This window comes from Urocitellus parryii, chromosome X (genome assembly GCF_045843805.1).
Source record: "Urocitellus parryii isolate mUroPar1 chromosome X, mUroPar1.hap1, whole genome shotgun sequence".
NCBI lineage: Eukaryota > Metazoa > Chordata > Mammalia > Rodentia > Sciuridae > Urocitellus > Urocitellus parryii.
In genome coordinates, this window is record NC_135547.1 from 13,346,717 (window position 1) to 13,369,992 (window position 23,276).

Consider the following 23,276-nt stretch of genomic DNA (forward strand, 5'->3'; position numbering starts at 1 on the left):
GCCTCCACTGGCTTTGCTTCAGTGTCTCAAAATTTAAAAATGGGCTGGGGATGTGGCTCAGTAAGTTAAGCCCCTCTGGGTTCAATCCCTTGTATCAAAAAAAAAAAATCAAAATCATCAACAGAATTTATTCTACTTCTACTTCTCTCTCTCCCCCTCCCTCCCGCTCTCTCCCTCCCCCTCGCCCCCCCATCCCCTCTCCCTCCCTCCCTTCCCCCCTTCTCCCCCTTCCCTCCCCACCTCCCTCCCCCACCTCCCTCCCTCCCTCCCCTTCTCCCCCTTCCTCCCTCCACCCTCCCTCTCCCTCTCCCCCTCCCTCCCTCACCCCTTCTCTCCCTCACCCCTTCTCTCCCTCACCTCCTCTCTCCCTCACCCCTGCTCTCCCTCAACCCCTGCTCTCCATCTCCCCTTTCTCCCTCCCTCACCCCCTCTCTACTCCCCTCTCTACCTCCCTCCCCCCTCTCTTTACCTCCCCACCTCCCTCACCCCTCTCTCCCTCCCTCACCCCTCTCTCCCTTCTTCCCCCCTCTCTACCTCCTAACCCCCTCTACCTCCCCCCCCTCTCTCCCTCTCCTCCCTCTCCCCTTCCCTTCCCCCTCCCTCTCCCCCCTCTTCCCCACTCTCCCCCCTCCCCCACCCCTGGGCAATACCAGGGATTGAATCCAGGGCTGCTTAACCAATGAGCCACATCCAAAGCCCCTTTTAAAAAATAATTATGGATGCAATTAATGTACCTTGCTAAGTGGCTAAGGCTGGCCTTGAGTTTGGGATTTTCCTGCTTTGGCTTCCCAAGCTGCTGGGTGTATAGGAATGGGCCATGGCACCTGGTTTCTTTGCAAGAATTTACATCAGGAGTGGTGGCACACACCTTTAATTCTGGTGACTCAGGAGGCTGAGGCAGGAGGATTAAAAGTTTGAAAGTAGCCTCATCAACTTAGGGAGGCCCTAAGCAATTTAGCAAGACCCTGTCTCAAAATAAAAAATAAAAAGGGCTGGGGATATGGCTCAGTGGTTAAGTATCCCTGTGTTTCTATCATAAGTTCAAAAGGAACTTATGACAGAAACCCTCAGTTCTCATCACTGTATTTTGAATAACTACTATTCACATTTTCTTGCTGTGTTTTAACATATTTTTATGGTTGGTGGCAACTCAACAAGCCTGAGAGTCCACTTTTTAGATAAACAGTTTGAATAATTTGGTGTACATGACACTGATGCAATTTCATTTCTAATTAGAAAACTCTAAAAAGTAAGTTTCTCCTTGTCTCTGTTATAATATTACATTTTATATTATGTTTACAATATGTTATATATTTATATTATATTTACAATATAAAAAGTTGTGATTAAATATTAATTTGCCTTTTAGTTAAGTTAGTAAACGGCCAAGGCACAAGTTTTAATAAAAATTTCTTTATTAAAGGGGCATTGAGGATATAGTTCAGTGGTAGAGCACTTGCCTAGAATGTGTGAGACTTAGGTCTCATCCCCAGCACCGCAGCAGTTTTTTTCTTAATTAAAAAATCTCTGTTTTTTGTGCTAGGCACCTTTGATGAGGGAACTTATGGCACCCTGAGGTCTAAATAGCTAATGCCCTGATGAAGGAGAGAAGAGAACATATAAAAAATAGTTTCCTAATTATTTGCATTTCTAATTAGGAAACTATAAATAGTACATTTCTCCTTGTCTCATGCTTTGTGACTGGCTTTTCACCTTATTAATGGATCTGTTCTCATATTATACAAATAATTGATGTGGAGATGTTTCAAGTCTAGAATTAGCCTTTTATGTTAAGAATCATTACTTTCTAGGTTCTGGATGTTATTAAGATATCTAGAATCAGGCATGGTGGTTCATGCCTGTAATCCCAGCAATTTGGGAGGCAGAAGCAGAAGAATTGAAAGTTTGGGGGCCAGCCTCAGCAACTTAGTAAGCCCCTAAGCAACTTAATAAGACCCTGTCTCTAAATACATAAATATTAAAAAAAATATATCTATAAAGTCCCATTTCTTAAGGTGACTTTTATATGACCTAGTCCTTGAGCTTAAAGTATCAGTGAGAAATTATATGTGGTTTGATAGTTGGCCAAAAATTCTGTCATTCTGTCCTTCTCTCCATGTAGAATTTGGCATTGAAAACTTTACAAAAACCCAAGGGTTAGAATGCTATTGTTTAAAGTTACAGCCCTGTATGATTCAGTGTTATGTGTCTGTACATCTCCTCAGCTGTCATGAAGACGGGAGGTACTGGTAAGGATGGTTTTATCTCTAATCATGTTCAAGACTCCAAAGATTAATGAAGCCATGGGAATTTGTTCATTCATTTATTCAAATAATCTATTTGTACCAGGCATTGTGCTAGGTGTTGGGGAAAAATTAGTAAATAAGACAGATGAGCAGTCTACTCCATAGAAATCATTGTCTATTGAGGGAGAAACTTAAATTAAAAAATGTATACATTTATAATTCACTGTAATGAGTACCCTCAAGGAAGTATATAATACTGAGAGCATATAATAAGGAACCTATTTTAGATTGGCTTATTAGATAAACCAAAAGTATGAAACTAAATGGCCATTGTAATGCTCAGAATGAAACTTCATTTCTGAAAAAAAATTATGTACCATACCTTTAACTAGGCATATGTGTGAGCTTTGGGTTTCAAAGTGATGTATATACTAAATATCAGTTTACAGGATGACCTGGACCCATAAAAGTCCTTACTATTAGGATTTTTCGACTTTCCTTTCTAATATTTTTTTTCTTGCTTGCTTATAGTATACACTTTGGAATTTCCTCCCAAAGAACCTGTTTGAACAGTTTAGAAGGATTGCAAATTTTTATTTTCTCATCATTTTCCTTGTACAGGTAAGAACTCCATAAACAACTGTTCAACTTTGAGAATTTGAGAGTCTTGATTGATTCAAACAATTTCTAACCTTATGCCCTGTGATTAAAAACAAAGATGTTTCAAAACTGATTATTATAGCAGTTTTAAAGTAGAAATAATTACCTAAAGATTTATATGATTTTATAGATTTTTGAAGTTGCATCTTTATTAGGAAACTCATGGAGATTTTATTTCATTGTTCTTTCTTTTAAATTTTCATTGATTTCATATATTTGTTCATCCTAGAAGGATATATCTCATATCATTAAACAAGTTGATATACATGAAAATCAAAATTCATTTACATTAATAGTTTTATTTTGTTAAACATCAGTGCCAGCCTAATTGAAAACTTAATCACTTATCATCATAATTACCAGTTTTGCTCTGCCTCATTCACTTACTCCCTTGAAGCATGAGAGCCTAGTAGATTGATCTGTTTCTGTGTTCTTACTATGCTTTTGCATTTTAAATTTTAGAGTTTTAAATTGTGTCTTCTGTCTTTAAGGCTATAAACCCTTAAACTCTTTCAGTCACTGTATTTACCTCTGAAAAATTTTATTACATTAAAGGTGCTGTGTTTTAAAAATTTCAATGAAATTGCTCAAATACTTGTTGATGTTAAGTGGTTCTGTTCATCCACTTTTAGGCTTTGAGTCTATGATACTATAATTGAGTTTAGCCCCGCTACTTAAAACCAGTCTGGGACATAATATAGGAAAGAGCCAATTTGAATACAAATGATGGAATATTTGAAAAGTAGGTACTTAAGAACCACAGTCAAATGTCTTAAAGACCTAAAATAAATAACATAGTGGATTCTGCTTATAAGAGTCATTCTACTTGGTGGGTAGAACCTCTCAATTTCATTTAGTAAATGTGTACCAAGCACCTATTGTGTGCTATGTAGCAGTCCAGACAACAAAAGTGATTGCAGCTATGATGAAGATCAAGCTATGACTTTTCTACTCTTAAGGAATTTTATTGCTGAGAAGACAGTCATGAATTTGCTTAATGTAGTAAGGATCATTTATGTGAATGATCAAAATGGTGTGAGTATACAGTAGGAGTTATGATTTTTTCCCTATCCAAGAGGAGCTTCAGAAGGCTTCAAAAGGAAGGCTAGTATCCAAACTAAGCCTTGAAGATTTAGTAGAGAAGAGGTTACATAAAGACATGGAACCATGTAAAAACCTCTTATGTACACTTCTTTGTGGCAGAGGCAGGCCTGGCTGGAGGTTGTGAGGGCAGACTGAAGTCATGATCTCTCTCCCTCAAATCTAGTTCTCTTTCAATATATCCTATTTCAGTGAATGACAATATCTACACAGGCATGTTAACCAGATTCTTGGCAGACATCTTTAATCATTACTTACATCTAGTTCCTTACCAGTTTTGCTATTTTCATAAATATCTCTGTTACTTCTTTTCATGCCTGTTGTTTCCACTGAAATCCAAGCCATCATCTTTCATCTGATAATAACAGTGGCCTCCCAAATGGACTCTTGTCTTTCCACTCTTGTTTCTAATCTATCATACACAAAGCATGGAGAATGATCTTTTCAAGATGCAGTTCTATTCATGTGACATCTCCCTACCCAAAACCTTCAAGGATTTCGTACTGTTCGCAGAATGAAGAATAAACAGCTTACCCTGGCCTAGCGGACCCTGCACAGTCTGGCCCCTTCTTCCTCTTCCAGCTTCATCTCATGCCACACTTTCTCTTGCTAATGGCTTTCTTTATTTTTTCATACATATGCCCTTCTCCCTCCTACCATAGAGACTTTGTATATACTGTTTGCTGTACCTGAAAAACCAACTTTGATCTAGCTAACTTTGATTTCCCTTTCAGATTTCACCATCTGCACTCTTATTTTAATGTCTGATTTTCCCTGTGAGCTTTCTGCTATATGAAGGCAGGGACTTGTCTCTATCTCATTTAAAGTAGATCTCCAGAGACTAGCTGAAGCACAGGGACTGACACAGTGCTACTCAACAGATAGGTGGTAAATAAATGGATGTATTTCAATAAAGGACCAAGTTTCTTAAAACTAACTGCTATGTGGACTGTTTTAATGAAAATTAACATTGACTCTCTACTGGAATGTGTTTTGTCTGCATTTCTGTCTGAAATGTTTACAACATGTAAGTGCTGCATGTGAATTAATAGCTAATTTTCATTTTACTTTCAATTTAATTTCTTCACCTAGGTCACAGTAGACACACCAACTAGCCCAGTTACCAGTGGACTTCCACTTTTCTTTGTTATAACTGTTACAGCCATCAAGCAGGTAACTTTCTTATTTACATTTATGTCTGCATTTCAGCCTATGTTGATTTGAATTTCATTGTCAAAGGCTCATTTTCATATTTATATATTGTGGGCAGTATCCTTGATAGATTTAGTTTATATTTAGTTCCCATTGAAAACCTAGTTAAATGATAGTAAGGCACATCCTTAATTTATTTGCTCTTTTCTTCCTCTATATCTGTGTGTGGGTATGTGAAAATAAAAGAGTGGGTAGAAGATGTAGCTCAGTTGGGAAATGGGAAGATGGGAAGTGGGTTTTTATCATGGATTAATTGTCCTAGTGTTGTAAGTCTGAATGAAAATTTCCCACACCAGTAGATTTTTTTTCTTTTTTGTCATTGTAGCCTATAGCACAGGACTTTAGGTACAAATACTTGAATTTTATAATTTCTTGATGGTGCTAAAAGGCATGGGTGGGTAAAGAGACCTTTTATTCCTACTTCTAGTCAGAAGTGATGAGATGCCACAGATGGTGATGTGGATTTCTTTGAAGTATTTTGAGCATTTTGTTTGCTAGTACCAAACTTCCCCGTGAAATTGAAAATGGAACCAGAAATTGGAGGTGAAGTGGTGGGTTAAAAGTATTTATCATGTACTGGGACAGTCCACAGGATCTGATTATTTAAAAACATACATTTAGATAGTACTTATCAAAGTGCTTTTAAAAAGTACCCCATGGAGACTTGCAGAATGAAGGTCAACTTAACAGTATTAAGAATAAGATTACCTTTCCTCTTGGGATTATCTGGTCTTGTATCTTGCCTACCAAGAACTGTAAGAATATTTTATCAAGTGTTTGGTTGCTAAATAAAGACTTGGAATGTTCTTTTCCTCAGGCTGTTAGGATTATTTTCTTTAATGTCATAAAATTACTGGTTCTAAGAATAGCATGTATGATTTTCAAAGGCTTTTACAGATTTCATTCTATTCCCAGTACTACTTCATTGTAGGGCCTTTCTTTCTTCACCACCATTACAGAATATACCCTATGAAGTGATAGACTAGCTTTGTCATAAAAAGATATAAGGAAAAGAAGGTAATCAAGAGATTTTCAGTTGTCTTTTTTTAAAAGAGTACAGACATTATTACAACAACAAAAAGCAAAAAATTTATTTTTATGGAGGCTGGAAAGTTCAAGATCAAAGTGCTGGTATGGTGAAGGTCTTCATGTTGCAGCCTCACAAGGCAGAAGGGGTGAAACAGTCAAAATAGAGGAATGTTGTGTACTCAAATGGGGAAGAGCAAAAGAGAGTGAATCCACTCCTTCAAGCCTTTTGTAAGGATCCTCATCCAATCCATCAGGGATCTAGTGGCATGACTTAATGATATAAAGGACCCATCTCTCTCTCTCTCTCTCTCTCTCTCTCTCTCTCTCTCTCTCTCTCTCTCTCATATATATATATATATATATATATATATATATATATATATATATATTGTAGATGGATGCAGTACCTTTATTTTATTTGTTTATTTTTATGTGGTGCTAAGGATCAAACCCAGGGCCTCACACATGCCAGGGAAGTGCTCTACCACTGAGCCACAACCCCAGCCCCAGGATCATCTCTTTATGCTACCACATTAATGATTGAATTTCAGCACTCTCTGATTACTTTTAACCCTAAAAAACTGAGCACCACGTTTCATATTCTCACTAAGCGGAGAAGTTTAGCTGTTAATCTCTAAAATTTATAGTGGATTCTCTGCCAAACCAATCCTAACTTGCTTTTACTATTCTCGGCTTGTGGAAAAGAATTATAATATTTCCTTGGAGATAATCAGCCTAACAGTCTACTACAAAATATTGAAAGATTAGATATACAAGAAAATAAAAACTCAAATGGCTCTTTCTCATATTAAAAACGTGGAGATACTTAACATTAATTTGAATAAGAGTAGAAATAAAAGAATAAATCTTAATCCTCCAGGTAAAGAATATCAAAGCTCTAATGCCTGTGTTTCTTTTAATATTTATCTGAATAATGGAGGAAACTTTTAATACCATAAAGCTATTTACCTATGGGGTAGTTTGAATGTGTGTCTTATGGGGCTGGGGTTGTGGCTCAGTGACAGAGCACTTGCCTAACACATGTGAGGCACTGGGTTCAATACTCAGCACCATATAAAAATAAATAAAATAAACGTATTGTCTATCTACAACTAAAAAATATTAAAAAGAAAGAAAGAAAGTGTGGGCTGGGGATATATCTCCAGTTCGTAGAGTATTTGCCTTGCATTCACAAAGGGAAAAAAAAAAGTGTTTCAGATTTGCCATTAAAATATGCATCATTGTCTCTTTAGCATTCTGAGTTGAAATTAATACTGTAATTTTAAATATCTGCTTTTGATTCATGGGAGGATTATACGGATTTATTAACAGTTTACTTTATTGTTTGAACTTGATTATATAGTTATTTTTATCCTTCTAGGGATATGAGGATTGGCTGAGACACAGAGCTGACAATGAAGTCAACAAGAGCACTGTTTACATTATTGAAAATGCAAAGCGAGTGCAAAAAGAAAGTGAAAAAATTAAGGTATTTTTTAGTATCCGTTTTTTACTGTGGCAAAATGTACATTTTAAAGTGTATGATTCAATGTCCTTTAGAACATTCACAATGGTGTGCAACTATCAACACTATCTAGTTCCAGAATATTTTCTTCAACCAAAAATGAAACCTCATACCTATTAAATAGTCATTCCACATTTCTCCCTCCACCCAAACCCTGGGAAAACAACTTTTTGTCTTTATGGGTTTACATATTTAATCATTTTTATAAATGGAACCATATACTATGTAGCCTTTTATATCTGGCTTCCTTCACTTGATAATATTTTTTTAGATGCATCTGTGTTGTAGCATGTATTAGCAATTCATTTTTTTGATGGCCAAATAGTATTTCACTATGGATATACCACAGTTTATTTATGATAACTAATTTGGGTTGTTCCTACCCTGGGGCTATTCAGAATATTGCTGCTAAGAACATTCTAGGACAAGTTTTTTGTTTGACATGTATTTGTAATTCTTTGGGATATGTACCTAAGCAGACAATTGCTAGGTCTTAAGGTAATTTTATGGCTAACATTTTCCATAGTGGCTGTATCATTTACATTCCCACAGCAATGTATAGGAGTTCCACAGTACTATTATATTTTTAAGATGCCAGGCAGTTAATTTTTGAAATTAAAACCAGTCATTATTTATTACTACCCAGTAGGACCCCTGTCAGCATTTAGACTTCTCCATATCAGATCTTTTTGGTTCTCAGTAGAGTTTTTAAATTAATCAACTATTTTTAGAGCAATTTCAGGTTCATAGCAGAATTTAACAGAAAGCAAAGAAAGTAACCTATATGCCCACTGTGCAGCCACACTCATATCCTCTTCTTCCATCAGCATCCCACACCAGAATGGTGTTTTTTACAATCAATAAATCTACTTTGGCACACTATTTTCGCCTAAAGCCCATAGTTTACATTAGTGATCACTCTCTGTGTTATATTCTATGGGTTTTGACAAATGTATGTCATGTATCTGACATTGTGATATCATATAGGATAGTTTCAGTGCCCTCAAAATCTTTTTTTTGTGTGTGTGCCTATTTATCTCACCCCCGGCCTTCACCTCTGGTAAATACTGATACTTTGTCTCCAGAATATCATATTGTTGGAATCATAAATATGTAATCCTTTCAAATTGACTTCATTAACTTAGTAATGTACATTCATGTTTCCTCCAGTTTGATAGCTCATTTTTTTCTAGTGATGAATAATATTCCTTTTTTTTTAAAGAGAGAGAATTTTTTAATATTTATTTTTTAGTTTTCGGTGGACACAACATCTTTATTTTATTTTTATGTGGTGCTGAGGATTGATCCCAACACCCTGCGCATGCCAGGCGAGTGCGCTACTGCTAGAGCCACATCCCTAGCCCAGTATTCCATTTTTTTAGTGTGCCACAGTTTATTTGTATATCCACTTCTTGGAGTGCATTTTACTTTAAAGTTCTGGCAATTATGAATACAGTTACTGTCAACATCTGTTTTCAGGTTTTTATGGGGCATAAGTTTAATTTCATTTTAGTAAATACAAGGGATCAAGGTTGAAGGACTGATTGTATGGTAAGAGTATGTTTCATTTCATAAGAAACGGCCAAATTGTCTTTCAGGATCGCTGTATCATTTTTGCATTTCTACCAGTACTAAATGAGCCCTTACCAGTATTTGATGTTGTCAGCGTCTTAGATTTTGGTTATTCTAATAAGTATATAGCTGTATTTCATTAATTTTTACTTCAGTTAGCATTTCCTTGATAACATATGATGTGGACCATTTTTCCATATGTTTCTTTGATTCATGCATTACAGTTGTGTTATAATTTTCAAATATTTGGGAATTTTCTAGATACGTTTTGATTATGGATTTCTAGTTCAATTCTGTTTTATTCAGAGAACATACTTGGTATCATTTCAATCTTTTTAAATATGTTCAGATATGTTGTATGGCCCAGAATATAGTATATTTTGTTGAATGTTCCAAATGCACCTGAGAATTTTAAAAAAGAATGTGCATTCTGCTGCTGTTGAGGAGTTTTGTGTAAATGTCAATTAGGTCAAGTTCGTTGATAATGTTTTCAAGTCTTCTCTACATTTAATATTTTCTTACTTGCTCTATCAGTTATTGAGAAAGGAGACAAAAAACTCCCAACTATGACTATGAATTTGCCTATTTTTATTTTCTGTTTCATCAATTTTTTATGTACTTTATAGTACAAAGAGCAAAATTATTTAGGATTATTATGTCTTCTTTGTGAATTGGCCCCTTTATCCTTGTGTAATCCTTGTCCCTGGTAGTAGTCTTAGTTTTGAACATAAATTTGTCTGATAGTACAGTCAGTCCCATATAGTAAATCCTTTCTTTTAACTGTTGTTTGCATGGTATGCTCCATCCTTTTAATCTCTCTATATCTTTGCATTTCTAGTTTGGTCCTGGTTATTGGTTTTATTTTTTATTTTTTTAAACCCAGTCTAAAAATCTTTGCTTTTAATTTGGTAGCTCAGCCATTGACTTGTAATGTAATAGTTGATATGGTTTGGCTATCTGTCTCATCTCTTAGATTATTTGAACCTTTTTTTTTATTCCATTGGATCATTTCCCTTGGCTAACTAATTATATCTGTTGTAATTTTTAACATTTCTCCAGAATTTATAATATACTTTTATTTTTTATTTGTTCTTTTTAGTTTTATATGACAGTAGAATGTGTGTGTGTGTGTGTGTGTGTATGGAGTATAACTTCTATTTTTGTGGTTGTATGTAATATGGAGTTACACTGGTTGTATATTCATATGTGAATATAGAAATTTATGTCTTTCCAATTCATTCTACTGTCTTTCCTATTTCCATCACCCCACCTTTCCCCAACTCCACCCTGTCCAATCCCATGAACCTCCCCTTCACCCCCACCCCTGCCTATTGTGAGTCAGCATTCACGTATCAGAGAAAACATTCAGCCCTTGGTTTTGGGGGATCGCCTTATTTCACTTAGCATAATAGTCTCTAGTTCCATCCATTTACTGGCAAATGCCATAAATTCATTCTTCTTTATGGCTGAATAATATTTTATTGTGCATTTATATACCACATCTTTATCCATTCATATATTAAAGGGGAACTTGGTTGGTTCCATAGTTTAGCTATTGTGAACTGAGCCACTACGAACTTTGATGTGGCTTCACATCAAGGTCCTTTGGGTGTATACCGAAGAGGGGATAACTGGGTCAAATGGTAGTCACATTCCAAGTTTTCTGAGGAATCTTTATACCATATTGAAAAAGGAAATATCACCACGGACACTACCGAAATACAGATGATAAGAGTATTTTGAAAATCTGTACTCCAATAAAATGGAAAATGTTAAAGATACCAACAGATTTCTAGAGACATATGACCTACCGAAACTGCATCAGGAGGTTACAGGAAAATGTATACAGATTTAATGCAGTTCCTATTAAAATCCAAATGATATTCTTCATTGAAATAGAAAGAGCAGTCATGAAATTCATTTGGAAAAATAAGAAGCCCAAAATAGCCAAAGCAATACTTAGCGAGAAAAGTAAAACAGGAGGCATTACAATACCAGAGTTTAAATTATCCTACAGAGCTATAATAACAAAAAACAGCATGGGTTTTGTACCAAAACAGACATGAAGTAAAATTAAGAATCAATAAATGGGGGCTGGGGCTCAGCAGTAGCACACTTGCCTGGCGAAAGTGAGGCACTGGGTTCGATTCTCAGCACTGCATGTAAATACATAAAATAAAGGTCTGTCAGCAACTAAAAAAATATTTTTTAAAAAAAGAATAAATGGGATGGTGTCAAACTAAAAGCCTTCCTCACAGCAAAGGAAGCAATCAGGAATGTGAAGAGAGCGAGCCTGCAGATGGGAGAAAATCTTTGCCACCTGTACCTCAGATAGGCTGATAATATCCAGGATATACAAAGAATTCAAAAAACTTTAACACCAAAAAACCCCCCAAATAACCCAGTTAACAAATGAGCAAATTAACTAAACAATCACTTCTCAAAAGAAGAATTACGAATGGTCAACAAATATGTGGGGAAAAAAAGTTCAACATCTCTAGCAGAGAAGTGCAAATTAAAACTACACTGAGATTTCATCTCATTCCAATCAGAAGTCTCATTCTAGTCAGAATGGCAGTTTTTAAGAATACAAGTAATAATAAATGTTGGCGAGGATGTGGGGAAAAGGGTACCCTCACACATTAATGGTGGGACTGCAAATTGGTGCAACCTCTCTGGAAAGCAGTATGGAGATTCCTCAAAAATATTAGGAATGGAACCACCATTCAACCCACTATTCCACTCCTCAGTATATATCCAAATGATTTTAAATCACGATACTATGGTGACACAGCCATATCAATGTTTAAAGCAGTACAATCCACAGTAACTAAGCTAAGGAGCCAAAGTAGGTTCCCTTCTACAATTGAATGCATAAAGAAAATGTGGTATATATACACAGTGGAGTATTACTCAGCCATAAAGAAGAATGACTATGATATTTTCCAAAAAATGGATGGATGTAGATACTATCTTGCTAAGTGAAATAAGCCAGTCCTAACAAACCAAAGGTCATATGTTTTCACTGATATGGGGGGGTGGAGAATAGAAGTTCAGTGAAGTAGACAATGGAGACTGAAGGGAAGAAAGGGGGTATGGGTAAAGGAAGAATAATAGAATGTATCTTTCCTATGTACATACATGAATGTACCACAGTCAATCTCACCACTGAGTACACCCACTAGAACATAATATATTCCATTCTTATATTATCATATCAATATGAATTATTCTATCATGTATAACTAAAAAGAACCAATAAATATCCACAATAAAAAACATAAATAGCACCAAATTTCATAGAAAAGCTTCTTTTCTCAGGTCAGGTATATAATTCAACTAAATAATATATAAATTCTAAATTTGAAAAAGTTGTTTCTCCATTGTCATCTTGTTTGCATAGTTCCTGGTATGTCTGTTGTCATTTTTATTTTTGTTCCTCCAAATATGATATTTCTTGGATCACTTTTAAGTCTTTCCTTTTCAGTTTTCAGCAGTTTGACTACGTTATGCCTTGGGCTTTTCTTTCTAGTTATCTTCTTGAAATTCTCTTGGAACTATTATTTGTTGCTTTTGATTAAGTTTAGATAATTCATGACCATTATCTCTTCAGATATTTTTTGTGGCTCATTTTCTCTCTCCTATTTTTGACTCCATTTACATGACTATAAGACTGATATTTTGTCATACCTCTTAAAGATCTGTCCTTTTTTTTTAACTACTCCTTTTCTCGTTGAATATAATTTTGGATAATTTTGATCGATGTGTCTTCTTGTTTACTCATTATTTCCTTTGCTGTATCTTGTCTGCTGGTTGAAGGAAAACATCTCTGATACCATGCTTTTTCATTTCTAACTTTTCATTTTCCTTTATTTTTTTTGTTAAAATTCATCTCTGCCAAAATTCTCATCCACTCTTACATGTTGCCTACCTTTTCCACTAAGTATTTCAATATCTTAATCATAGCTTTTTTTATAACCCTTCTTGATGATTTAAAAATTTCTACATTTCAGGATCTGGTCTTGTTGATTCCTTCCCCTCAACAATGACTTGCTTTTTTCTTGTGATTTTTGTGCATTTTTTTTTCAGTGAGTTTTGACATTGTACGTAAAAGAATGGCAGAGACTGTGAGGTCAGTATTATGTATGTTCTGAAATGGGCCTGCTTCTTCCATCAGGCCATTTAGTATTTATTGAGGGTTGAGTTAATATAGTCAGGAGATGGGCTGACTTTAGTTTTTGTTGTAATTATTGCATTATTGATATTTTCAGTTTAACACTCTACTTCAGATTCTTTGTGCTATTACCTTAAACTTTGTGTGAGACCTGGTGTGCTTTAGTGGTTTTGCCAGGTTTCTTGTCCCACCACCTTTTTTTAACACATCCTAGAATCCTGAGCTACAAAGAGTGTCTGTCTCACCCTCTTCTGTTGCTTCTCACCCTATAGTAGATTGCTGTTTGTTGTTTGTTATTCAGTGTTGTCTCCTGGTGGGAACAGAATGGTTTAATCATTCTCCCATCCCAATTTCCGTATTAGGATATATGAACCTGAGCCTCAATGTGGGATTTTCTCTATTGCTGCCCCCACCTCCTCCTATGGCAGTCAAATGCTTGATAAGAATGTCTTTCCTATTCTGTCCCTGCAAGCAAGTTCCCTTTTGTTTCTGTCTCCTCTGTAGCAGCAGTGTCGTTTTCAGCCAAAGGTTTCCTGCCTTTCTCCCAATGCAGGTGGCTTTTCTTCTTTTGCTTCATATGAGAGAGGAGTCCACTATTCTGGCATGTTTTGTGCCTGTCTCTCCACAGTAGTTGATCATTATCTGTATGCCTGTACCAGTGAGAAGGGTAATTTTAAATGTTCCTACCTTATGCTTTCTCATGAGCACCAATGGAAACCAGTATGGAGAGCTAGCATGTGTTAATGGTTTTCTTTTGTCTCTCAGTCTTGTAGATATTCAAAATTTTCATGTTGATTCACTCCTAGCCTTTAAGAATTGGTTGAAAACACAGTTGTTTTCTTCTTATCCACTTTTATGGTAGCCATCTTTTACCTTGTGCTCTGTCAGTTGTGAAATATTTGATTTGTCCCGTTTCTCCTCAAAGGGACCCTTTGAAATTCAGTTCACTTGGTTGCCTTGCATTCTCAGCCCTCTGATGCTCTAAAAATATTATTCTGTAGATCATCTATTTTTTCCTAATATTTGTGATGGGAGTTGTAGTGATATTCTCTTGTGGCTTTTAAAATAGTGAATGGAAACAAGTAACTTTAGTTGATTGTCTAACTGGGTCATAGCATTCCCTTTCTTTACCATTGTCTTTTACCTTTGCCTTTAGGGTGAGGCCAAAATCCCTTAGCCTAGCTGGTCAAGCCCTTTTCCATCTGGCCCCTGCCTACCTCACCAGCCTCAACTTGTATTGTAGATACAGGAATTTTGTATCTGAGCAAATTCTAAGTGTTGAAGAAAAAAATGTTTTCTTTGTGGTTTTTATTTATCAGTGCCTACCAGTCATCATGTTAAGAATTTGTTGATTCTTTTTTTCTTTTGCATACTTTAAGCATAGTTTGTAGTTTTATTGTAAGAAACGTGTTTATGTAAGTGAGGAAGGAAAGATCAACAATATAAAATATTATTTACAAATTAGGTATTGACACTGTTGTTCTTGGCTACTAATTAAGATTGGCAAAGAAAATAAAATTGTTCTTGACTAGGTCTCAAAATATTGCACATAGAAGATAGGTGTTCCATGTAGTTCAGCACTTCACTGCCAGTGTGTCTTGGTTAGTGTGCCAGATACTGACTTCTGTTTTATTCAACTTTTTCACTGCTGTAAGTAAAAGACCTGACAGGAACAATTGAGGAGGAAAAGTTTGAGACCTCATGGTTTCAGAGATCTCAGTCTATGAAGAGCAGGCTCCATTCCTCGGGGCTTGAGGTGAGGCCCGAGCATCACGGCAGTAGAGAGAAGTGACTCACATGATAATCAGAGAGCAGAGAGACTCTGCTGGCAAGATACAAAATATATACCCCGAAAGCACACCTCCTCCAGCCACACCATAACTGCCTTCAGTTTCCACTCTACCACCTTGGGATCAATTCACTGATTGGATTAAGGTTCTCCTAACCTAGTCATTTCTTATCTAAAACTTCTTGCTTTATCTCAGACATGAGCTATTGGGGTACACCTCACATCCAAACAATAACAATTTCTTCCTAAAGTGAGTTGTCTTTTGCCATCAGGAGCTGCCTCCCTTTATCTGACTATGCTGTACAAAATCATTATTTATCATTTTCTGTGTATGCCATCCATTAAAAATATTGAGAAGTATTACTTGGAGAATTTCTTTTTAAAAAATATTTTTAAGTTGTACTTGTACACAATACCTTTATTTATTTATTTTTATGTGGTGCTCACGATCGGATATAGTGTCTCACACATGCTAGGCAAACACTCCACCACTGAGCTACAACCCCAGCTGTGCTTGGAGAATTTCTTACATCTTTCCAAAATAAATGTTATAAGTTATTCATAAGTTGAGTAAAGTACTTGCTTGCATGATATTGTAACAGTTATAATTAACACCCATTAAATGATTAACATGTGCCAAGCACCTTAATATTTACTTGTATTATTATTTATCAATGCTCACAGTAATCCTGTGAGGTAGTCAACTTACCTAAGACATTTACCCAAAGTCATATAGTTAAGTGTCAGATCTGGGACATGAATTGAGATTAAAAAGTACAAGCTTTTTTTTTTTTTTTTTTTTTTTTTTTTTTTTTTTAAAGAGAGAGAGAATTTTATTTATTTTTTAGTTCTCGGCGGACACAACATCTTCGTTGGTATGTGGTGCTGAGGATCGAACCCGGGTCGCACGCATGCCAGACGGGCGCGCTACCGCTTGAGCCACATCCCCAGCCCAAAAAAAAAAAGTACAAGCTTTTAACTATTATGATTCACATATTTACATTATAAAATCATTCCTGATTTCTTCTCTCGGGTTTTTTTCTCGTTTGAGTTTTGAATATTTGCTGATAGGAAATTGTTTTTCATTGCTCTATTGATTAATTCTTCTGATAGCAGATGGATTTTTAGGTTGACCTATAGAAAAAAAATTAAATATTATGGGGAAATGATTGATGCCTCTATAATTAACTGAGGTTTTGTTCATGAATTGCCTAATTTGTGATATGTACATTTTCTTGATCCATTCATGAGATGATAAGGTCATTTACTTATTAAACATTAGTTCCAGAAATATCAGAACAATTGGGTGTCAGAATTGTTTATTAGAGGTAAAGGTCAATACTAAGGTAATCTGAAAGCATCCTAAATCCTTGTGACCTTAAAGAGAATTCTGGATGTTAAGTAATATTCTTTTTATCACCTTTTACATTGTGCAGGATCCTGAGATACCCCCAAAGCATAAGAGCTGGAGTTGTGTCCTACTAATATTTTAACTTTAGTGTGTGTTTTAATGATGTTTAGTTTGGAATTCAAAACATTTATATCTATATTTATATTTATTTTACTCTCCATTTTAGGTTGGTGATGTAGTAGAAGTTAGTGCAGATGAAACCTTTCCCTGCGATCTTATTCTTCTATCATCCTGTACCACTGATGGAACCTGTTATGTCACTACAGCTAGTCTTGATGGGGAATCTAATTGTAAGGTGAGACTGAACCTTGCCTAAGCATTTTGAGCTCAGGATAGTTAATCATACAATAGTGCTTCCAAACAAATGCTTCCTAAACTCTTTATTTTCCCTATTCATGTAGGTTTTGTATTTGAAGAGAGCTGTTATATAATTGTCTTTTGTCTCCTAAGTATATTCTCATCTTTGGGGATAAGGATGGTGTTGGGCAGGGAAAAACCATGCCCCAAATAAAAGCCACCACAATTTTTATATCACTGCTTGAATTTAATGTTAACATAATCCACGTAATATTTTATCTAGACTTTTTAAAATGCAAGTAATTTTAGGCTGAAACTATATAAAAATAACTTTATGTACTCTAACCTTACAACTTGATTTATTTTTAACCTAATGACAAAGTATATTTTCTTTAAAATATGTTTATTCCTGGGATTTGGGAGTTCTAACCTGGAATAATTTGATTGCCTTTTAAAAAATATGTTAGGATATACTTTGGCAAACATTTGCTTTATTACAACTAGGAGGAATTTTAAGTGTGGTAAAATGTCGCATCTAAATGAGTAATAAGTTACTTCCCTGGTACTTTCTGGTGCAGTTAGTTTTTGGCTATCACCTAGAATGATGAGCAGTAACAAGGAGTTAAAATCCTCTCAGTGCTGCCTTTAAGGAATGATATTAATGTGCTGACCTCTGAGTATATCCTTGGAGAATTTCTTTTCTCATTTATTCCCTCTGGAGTTGAAGACTAGTACTTAGTATGTGAAAAAGGAAATTTACCATTTAAATGGCTGATTCTGTATTTCAAGGACATTGTGAGATGAACTAGAAGCATTTAAGCTGTTTAAAAAGAGCTATATTTTAGGGAATGTCAAGATAAAATCAATAAATCTACCTAAAGATTCCCTAATAGTGAAAAAGTTACTTAGAAGAAGAAAACTTTTAGGTAGTTTTTTTTTTTTTTCTATTACATTGATTTGATCACATCAGCTAAAAATACAGAAGTTTTCAAAACTCAGGCGATAGTTTTAAATATTGTTCAGGAAGTGCCATAATATTCCCTAAAGACTATATGTCAACAGCTTTCCCTTCTGCATTAAGCAGTATACTCCTTGAATCAGTATTAGCCTTTGTTTAATGTTTTATAAATGGATTCATTGAAGCTTACTTTCAGTTTTGGATGTATCAGTGTGTAATACACTCTAGTAGAATATTCTAACAAGATATCCTCTTCCTGCCCCTCATACCAAATGTAGTGATTTGAGCATTTTCAAGATCATTAATTAAGCTATTTGTGTAATGGAACATTAATGAGTTTTTTCTTATTATTGACAAAATTTTTACATTGCTATGACCAAAAAGGGTTGTTCCATTCAAATGTGCAAATCTGCATAAGCAAAATAATAAGTCTCAGTTCTATAAATAGGAGGAAGAATAAATGTATTAAATTTTCATTTTTTTAGTTAATTATATGCCTGCTGCAAATGGAATGCTCTTGACGTCAATATCAAGAAGAACTTTTAGTTGTTTTTTTCTATTATCTTTGAAATCCCTTTATAGCAGGGTTATCTTTTAAATTACTTATTGTATATTTTAAGATTAATACCATACAATTTATTTGGTGGGAAATGTGCATCAATATTTGTAATATTTTGCCAAAGCCTCTTACTAAAACATACCATTTCTGGAACACAGTTGTGTAGGATAATGAAAAGAAACACTTTTTTTAAAAAAATTTGCTTTATTCCCCTGCTTTCATCTAGACACATTATGCCGTGCGGGATACCATTGCAATGTGTACAGCGGAGTCCATTGATAGCCTCCGAGCAGCAATTGAATGTGAACAGCCTCAACCTGACCTGTACAAGTAAGAATCACCTGGTCTCTCCATACTGCTACCTCTTAGCTCTGTTGCTTTTCACCACCCATATTGCAAAGAAACGCCCACCACTTGCCAGCCTACTCACATGTATGTTTTTATGAGCTGTTCTTCCTTCTGGCAGGAAAATGAATTAAATCAGCCTTGTTCACTACCAGCCCAAGATAAATTATTGTGAGCCTGGGCATCCTATGTTTTTTCTTTTGTTTATTTTTGTTATTTGTAAACATAACCATCTATCAAAATTTTAAATGATGTTATCCCAAAGGGCTAATCTGTCAGACTAATGGAGTGCCCAGTGTTAATTAAAATAGAAATAAAACCCTTTTTTACATGCCATCCACTGTTAAAAAGAGAAGACAATATTGGGCCATGCAATTAGTAGGCACTCTGTCCTTTCTTGAAGTGATCACAATGAACTGAGGATTGCAAATATGCTATTTCTTGATCACAGTGAACAGTTAAGTTGAAGGAATAGTAAAATGGTATAATTTCTTCTGTTTTTCTACTTAGGCTCTCTGGAATAGATTTGCTAGTTAACAGTTATTGTAGATTTTAAAAATTTGATATTTGATTTTAAGACTGGTTAGTTGGGTTGATTAGAGCATGTTGCTAATGAGGCTATAGTAACAGTTTTTATCCCCACATTGTCCAATTAATGTCATTCTATTATACATGGTATCCATTACCTAGGCCATCCACTTTGTTAGTGCACACTGTTTAAAATGGGGACCATATGGTTGAATATACTTTATATTGACACCTAATAGGAGAAAAACAAAGTATATCCTACTGTGAGAATACTGCCCTCCCTCCTTCCCATTATTTCTTCTGTCCTCCTTCCTTTCCTATCTTCTATATTCACCTTGAGAGTAAGAACTAGAGCCAAAAGTAAAATAGCTATTCTCCATCTTCAAGGAACTCACAATGAGCAAAGTAGATAAAATAGTAAAGCTAAGCTTACAGTGTAATAATAGATATAATCCAAAATCCATGGAATCACAGAAAAGGGAGTGACTTACTCTGCCTATAAGTTAGAGATCAATATATATATATACTCTTGTATATTTATTGAGAAACTGAAAAGTTGCTTTAAATATGAAAGAGAATTTTAGGGTAGATAAGATTATTCCTAATTTCCCTAGACAAAATTAGATCTCTTGGTAATAATCACTTGCATATATTTGATTGTTCCTTTATCTTTATTAAAACAATGGAATATGTCTTTTTCACTTATTAGTATATCTTTAGCACCTAGTGCAGTACTGGCATAATTAATATACTATGAATGAAGGAACAGATTTTCATATTTTATAGTAATATAAAGTATTTCTCTTGTTCTATAAAGAAAACAATGTTTATATTGGAAATTACAAAATACTTTTTTTGAAAGGTAAAGTACATTTATTAAAAATAAAGATAATACACAGTAAAGCACTCTTATTAAGGAGAAATTGGGCATTTTTACCAAATTTGGCAGAAATGCAGATTACCATGTGTCCAGTATATTAAATGATTGGCTGAAGCTCAGTATTGAGATCAGCTACAAGATGCAGGCTGGACATTTCCAAGGTTGCAATCAAGTATTCATTGTCTAAGACTACTGCCATGGTTCAGAAGATGGTCCTGGGATCAGCAGCATCAGCATCACCTAGGATCTTGAATTAGGATCTCAAATATGGGGGCCCATAGATGTTTGTTTTTGTTTTGTTTTGTTTTTGTGTCAGGGTCTCGCTAAGTTGCTTAGGGCCTTGCTAAGTTGCTGGGGTTGGCTTTGAACTTGTGATCCTTCTGCCGTAGCCTCCCAAGTTGCTGGAATTATAGTCATGCACTACCACACCTGATGAGATGTGTGGTAAGATCACCACATCTGGTGAACCCTCCAGTGATTTTGATGGCATGCTCCTGTGTAAGAACTACTGACTAATGATTTTGAAAGTCATGTTTTAGCACCAGAAACCTTTCTTCACATGAATCTAAAATAGAAGTCACATTATTTATATAAAGGCATTAAAGAAGAGAGATATCCTGTGCATGCATAGTGCCAAATAGAGCTTGAAAATCAATTTAGAATCTTTGTTTACTTTCTTACAATCCATATTATTTTAGAGATTAGATTAAAATGCTGTATATCTTTTGATTCAATATAACTTTTCCCTCAGAAATATAATAGGATTTTGTCATTTATTCAGAATCTTATCTTTTGCATTATTTGTATTTTGATTTATTTCCATATTGGTGGTATTTGGATTTCACCTGGACATAGAAAATACACTTGTTATTATGTTCTTTTACAGGTTTGTTGGACGAATCAATATCTATAGTAATAGTCTTGAGGCTGTTGCCAGGTTAGTTTGTTATACCTTTAACCTGTTCTTATGGGAGGGGAGATATATTTCTTTTTAAACTTACTAAAATAGTTAACTACCTTTCTTAATAGAAAGGGATATAAAAATAAACAATTAACTAGCCTTCTGATTGGCAGAGTTGTGGGGTCTCTGTGTATAGAGGGTAGGGGATTGTTGAAAATTAATGCTTAGGATTTCCAAAACAGCAGACCTCTATATCCTTTGACTAATATTCCTAGACCTGTTCTAGGCTCTGTGTTCATTGTACTTGGTTATATAGTGGCTGACAAGGTGGGAAATATACATGGCGAACAGTGGTTTAAAGGAGAGTAATTGAAAAACTATGCAGTATATAAAACATAGAGTGAATTACTTGGACCTAAGTAAAATGATAGGCCAGTAATTTATAATGAGCCAATTCATAAAAAAGGAAGTTGATTTTATTCCTCTTCTGTCACCCAGTTAATTACCTCAACTTTTCCACTTGGCCATTTTAGTCATGCTTAAAAGAGACTTAAGGAAATGAAGGGTGATATTGCAAATGGTGGGTAATTACTCTCTACAAAGATGCCAGTGTTTTTCTCACCTTGAGTTTGTCTTCACAGTATTTTATTCGTGACCCTCTGTTTCTGTTCCTCACTGTCTGTTACTCTGTCCTGTTCTTGTCTTGCTATCTGTGACTCATAATCACTTGATCCCTTTGTGCATTTCTTTACCTCTGCATGTTGCTAGCTACTCCTGTGCTGTGCTTCCATCTGTGCTGTTCCCTCAAGTCACTTCAGAGGGAGGGATCTTTCAGCTTGTCCTGGGGAGTAAACATATGGTAGAAGTAGACAGATACATCCTGAAACCCTTGGAGATGGATATGTGTCAGGGCAAAATCTGTCCTCACAGTTGATGATGCCATGCATTTTTTTTAATAAGCTGTGTTCATTTTTTTTTTTTGTTTAGGTCTTTGGGACCTGAAAATCTCTTGCTGAAAGGAGCTACACTAAAAAATACCAAGAAGATATATGGTAAACAATTTTTTAAATATACTTACCAGAAATAAGTTATATAAGGCCTGTGAATAAATAGTCCATGTTTAAAAATGAACATGGCAGATGTTGTATTTATTATCAGCTATATTTATGTGTTGGGAATTTACAAGATGATAAACAAACATGAAATATGATACATAATTTACAGAATTAAAATTATATCAAATAATGTATTAACTAGTAAGTAGAATAGGACTTAGGATTTTTACATTTATAGACTTGGAAATTTATAGGACCAAGGGGTAGGAAGTTGGTTGATAAATTCAGTTATAATAACCTACTTTTCTTTCCTTAGGAGTTGCTGTTTACACTGGGATGGAAACCAAAATGGCTTTGAACTACCAAGGGAAATCTCAAAAACGTTCTGCTGTTGAAAAGTTAGTGTGCACCATGATTTCTTTAGTCATTATTGATTGACATAGTTACTTCCCCAGTAATTCCAAACTAGTATAACAAAAAAACTATTTCAGTTATAATAGCAGCTAGCATTTTGAATGTTTATTTTCCAGAAACTGTCCTTAATAGTTTATATGTCAGATTTTATTTAATCTGCTGAAGAACTCCTTAAAAAGTAATTTGTATTAGCTTCTCCACTTTACAGACCAGAAAATGGTCTTTAAGAGGATAAGTGACTTACCTAAGCTTACATAGCTATTAAAGGTGGAATTTACTTGAATAATAAATTCATTTCCTTTCGTTATTGTAGTTAGTGGTTTGGAGGTGTCTCATTGCTGTGTTCAAGTTGGTTCTACAATATAGTTAATAATCTCCTAGCAAATGGTATCAAGTAGACCTTCAAGCCAGGTACAACTGACAGAGACCTCTCTATCATGGGCATGGATATCCAGTATCTCAATGGCACCTTCTCCAGAGCTGTACTTTCAAACTATGCTGAGAAAGAATATATACTGAACTTGAGGATTTCACATGGCTACCTGCCCTCAGTTCCAAATATTTAGAATTTAGGGACATGGAGACAAGCTACTCTTTATGGGTTGAATAGGTAATTATGT

The 23,276-nt window shown here is 35.1% G+C and overlaps 1 protein-coding gene across 2 annotated transcripts in view; it reads left to right on the top strand.

Annotated features, from left to right (window-relative positions):
- The window catches only part of Atp11c (ATPase phospholipid transporting 11C (ATP11C blood group)), a 184,566-nt gene that overhangs the window by 90,946 nt on the left and 70,344 nt on the right, over window positions 1-23,276 (top strand). For both annotated transcript variants that reach the window (XM_026392227.2, XM_077793779.1), the window contains exons 3-10: window positions 2,778-2,867; window positions 5,100-5,180; window positions 7,630-7,737; window positions 16,886-17,014; window positions 18,760-18,863; window positions 21,173-21,223; window positions 22,175-22,239; window positions 22,559-22,640. In XM_026392227.2, the coding sequence (XP_026248012.2) occupies window positions 2,778-2,867; window positions 5,100-5,180; window positions 7,630-7,737; window positions 16,886-17,014; window positions 18,760-18,863; window positions 21,173-21,223; window positions 22,175-22,239; window positions 22,559-22,640 (710 nt within the window). The remainder of the gene's footprint in view (window positions 1-2,777; window positions 2,868-5,099; window positions 5,181-7,629; window positions 7,738-16,885; window positions 17,015-18,759; window positions 18,864-21,172; window positions 21,224-22,174; window positions 22,240-22,558; window positions 22,641-23,276) is intronic.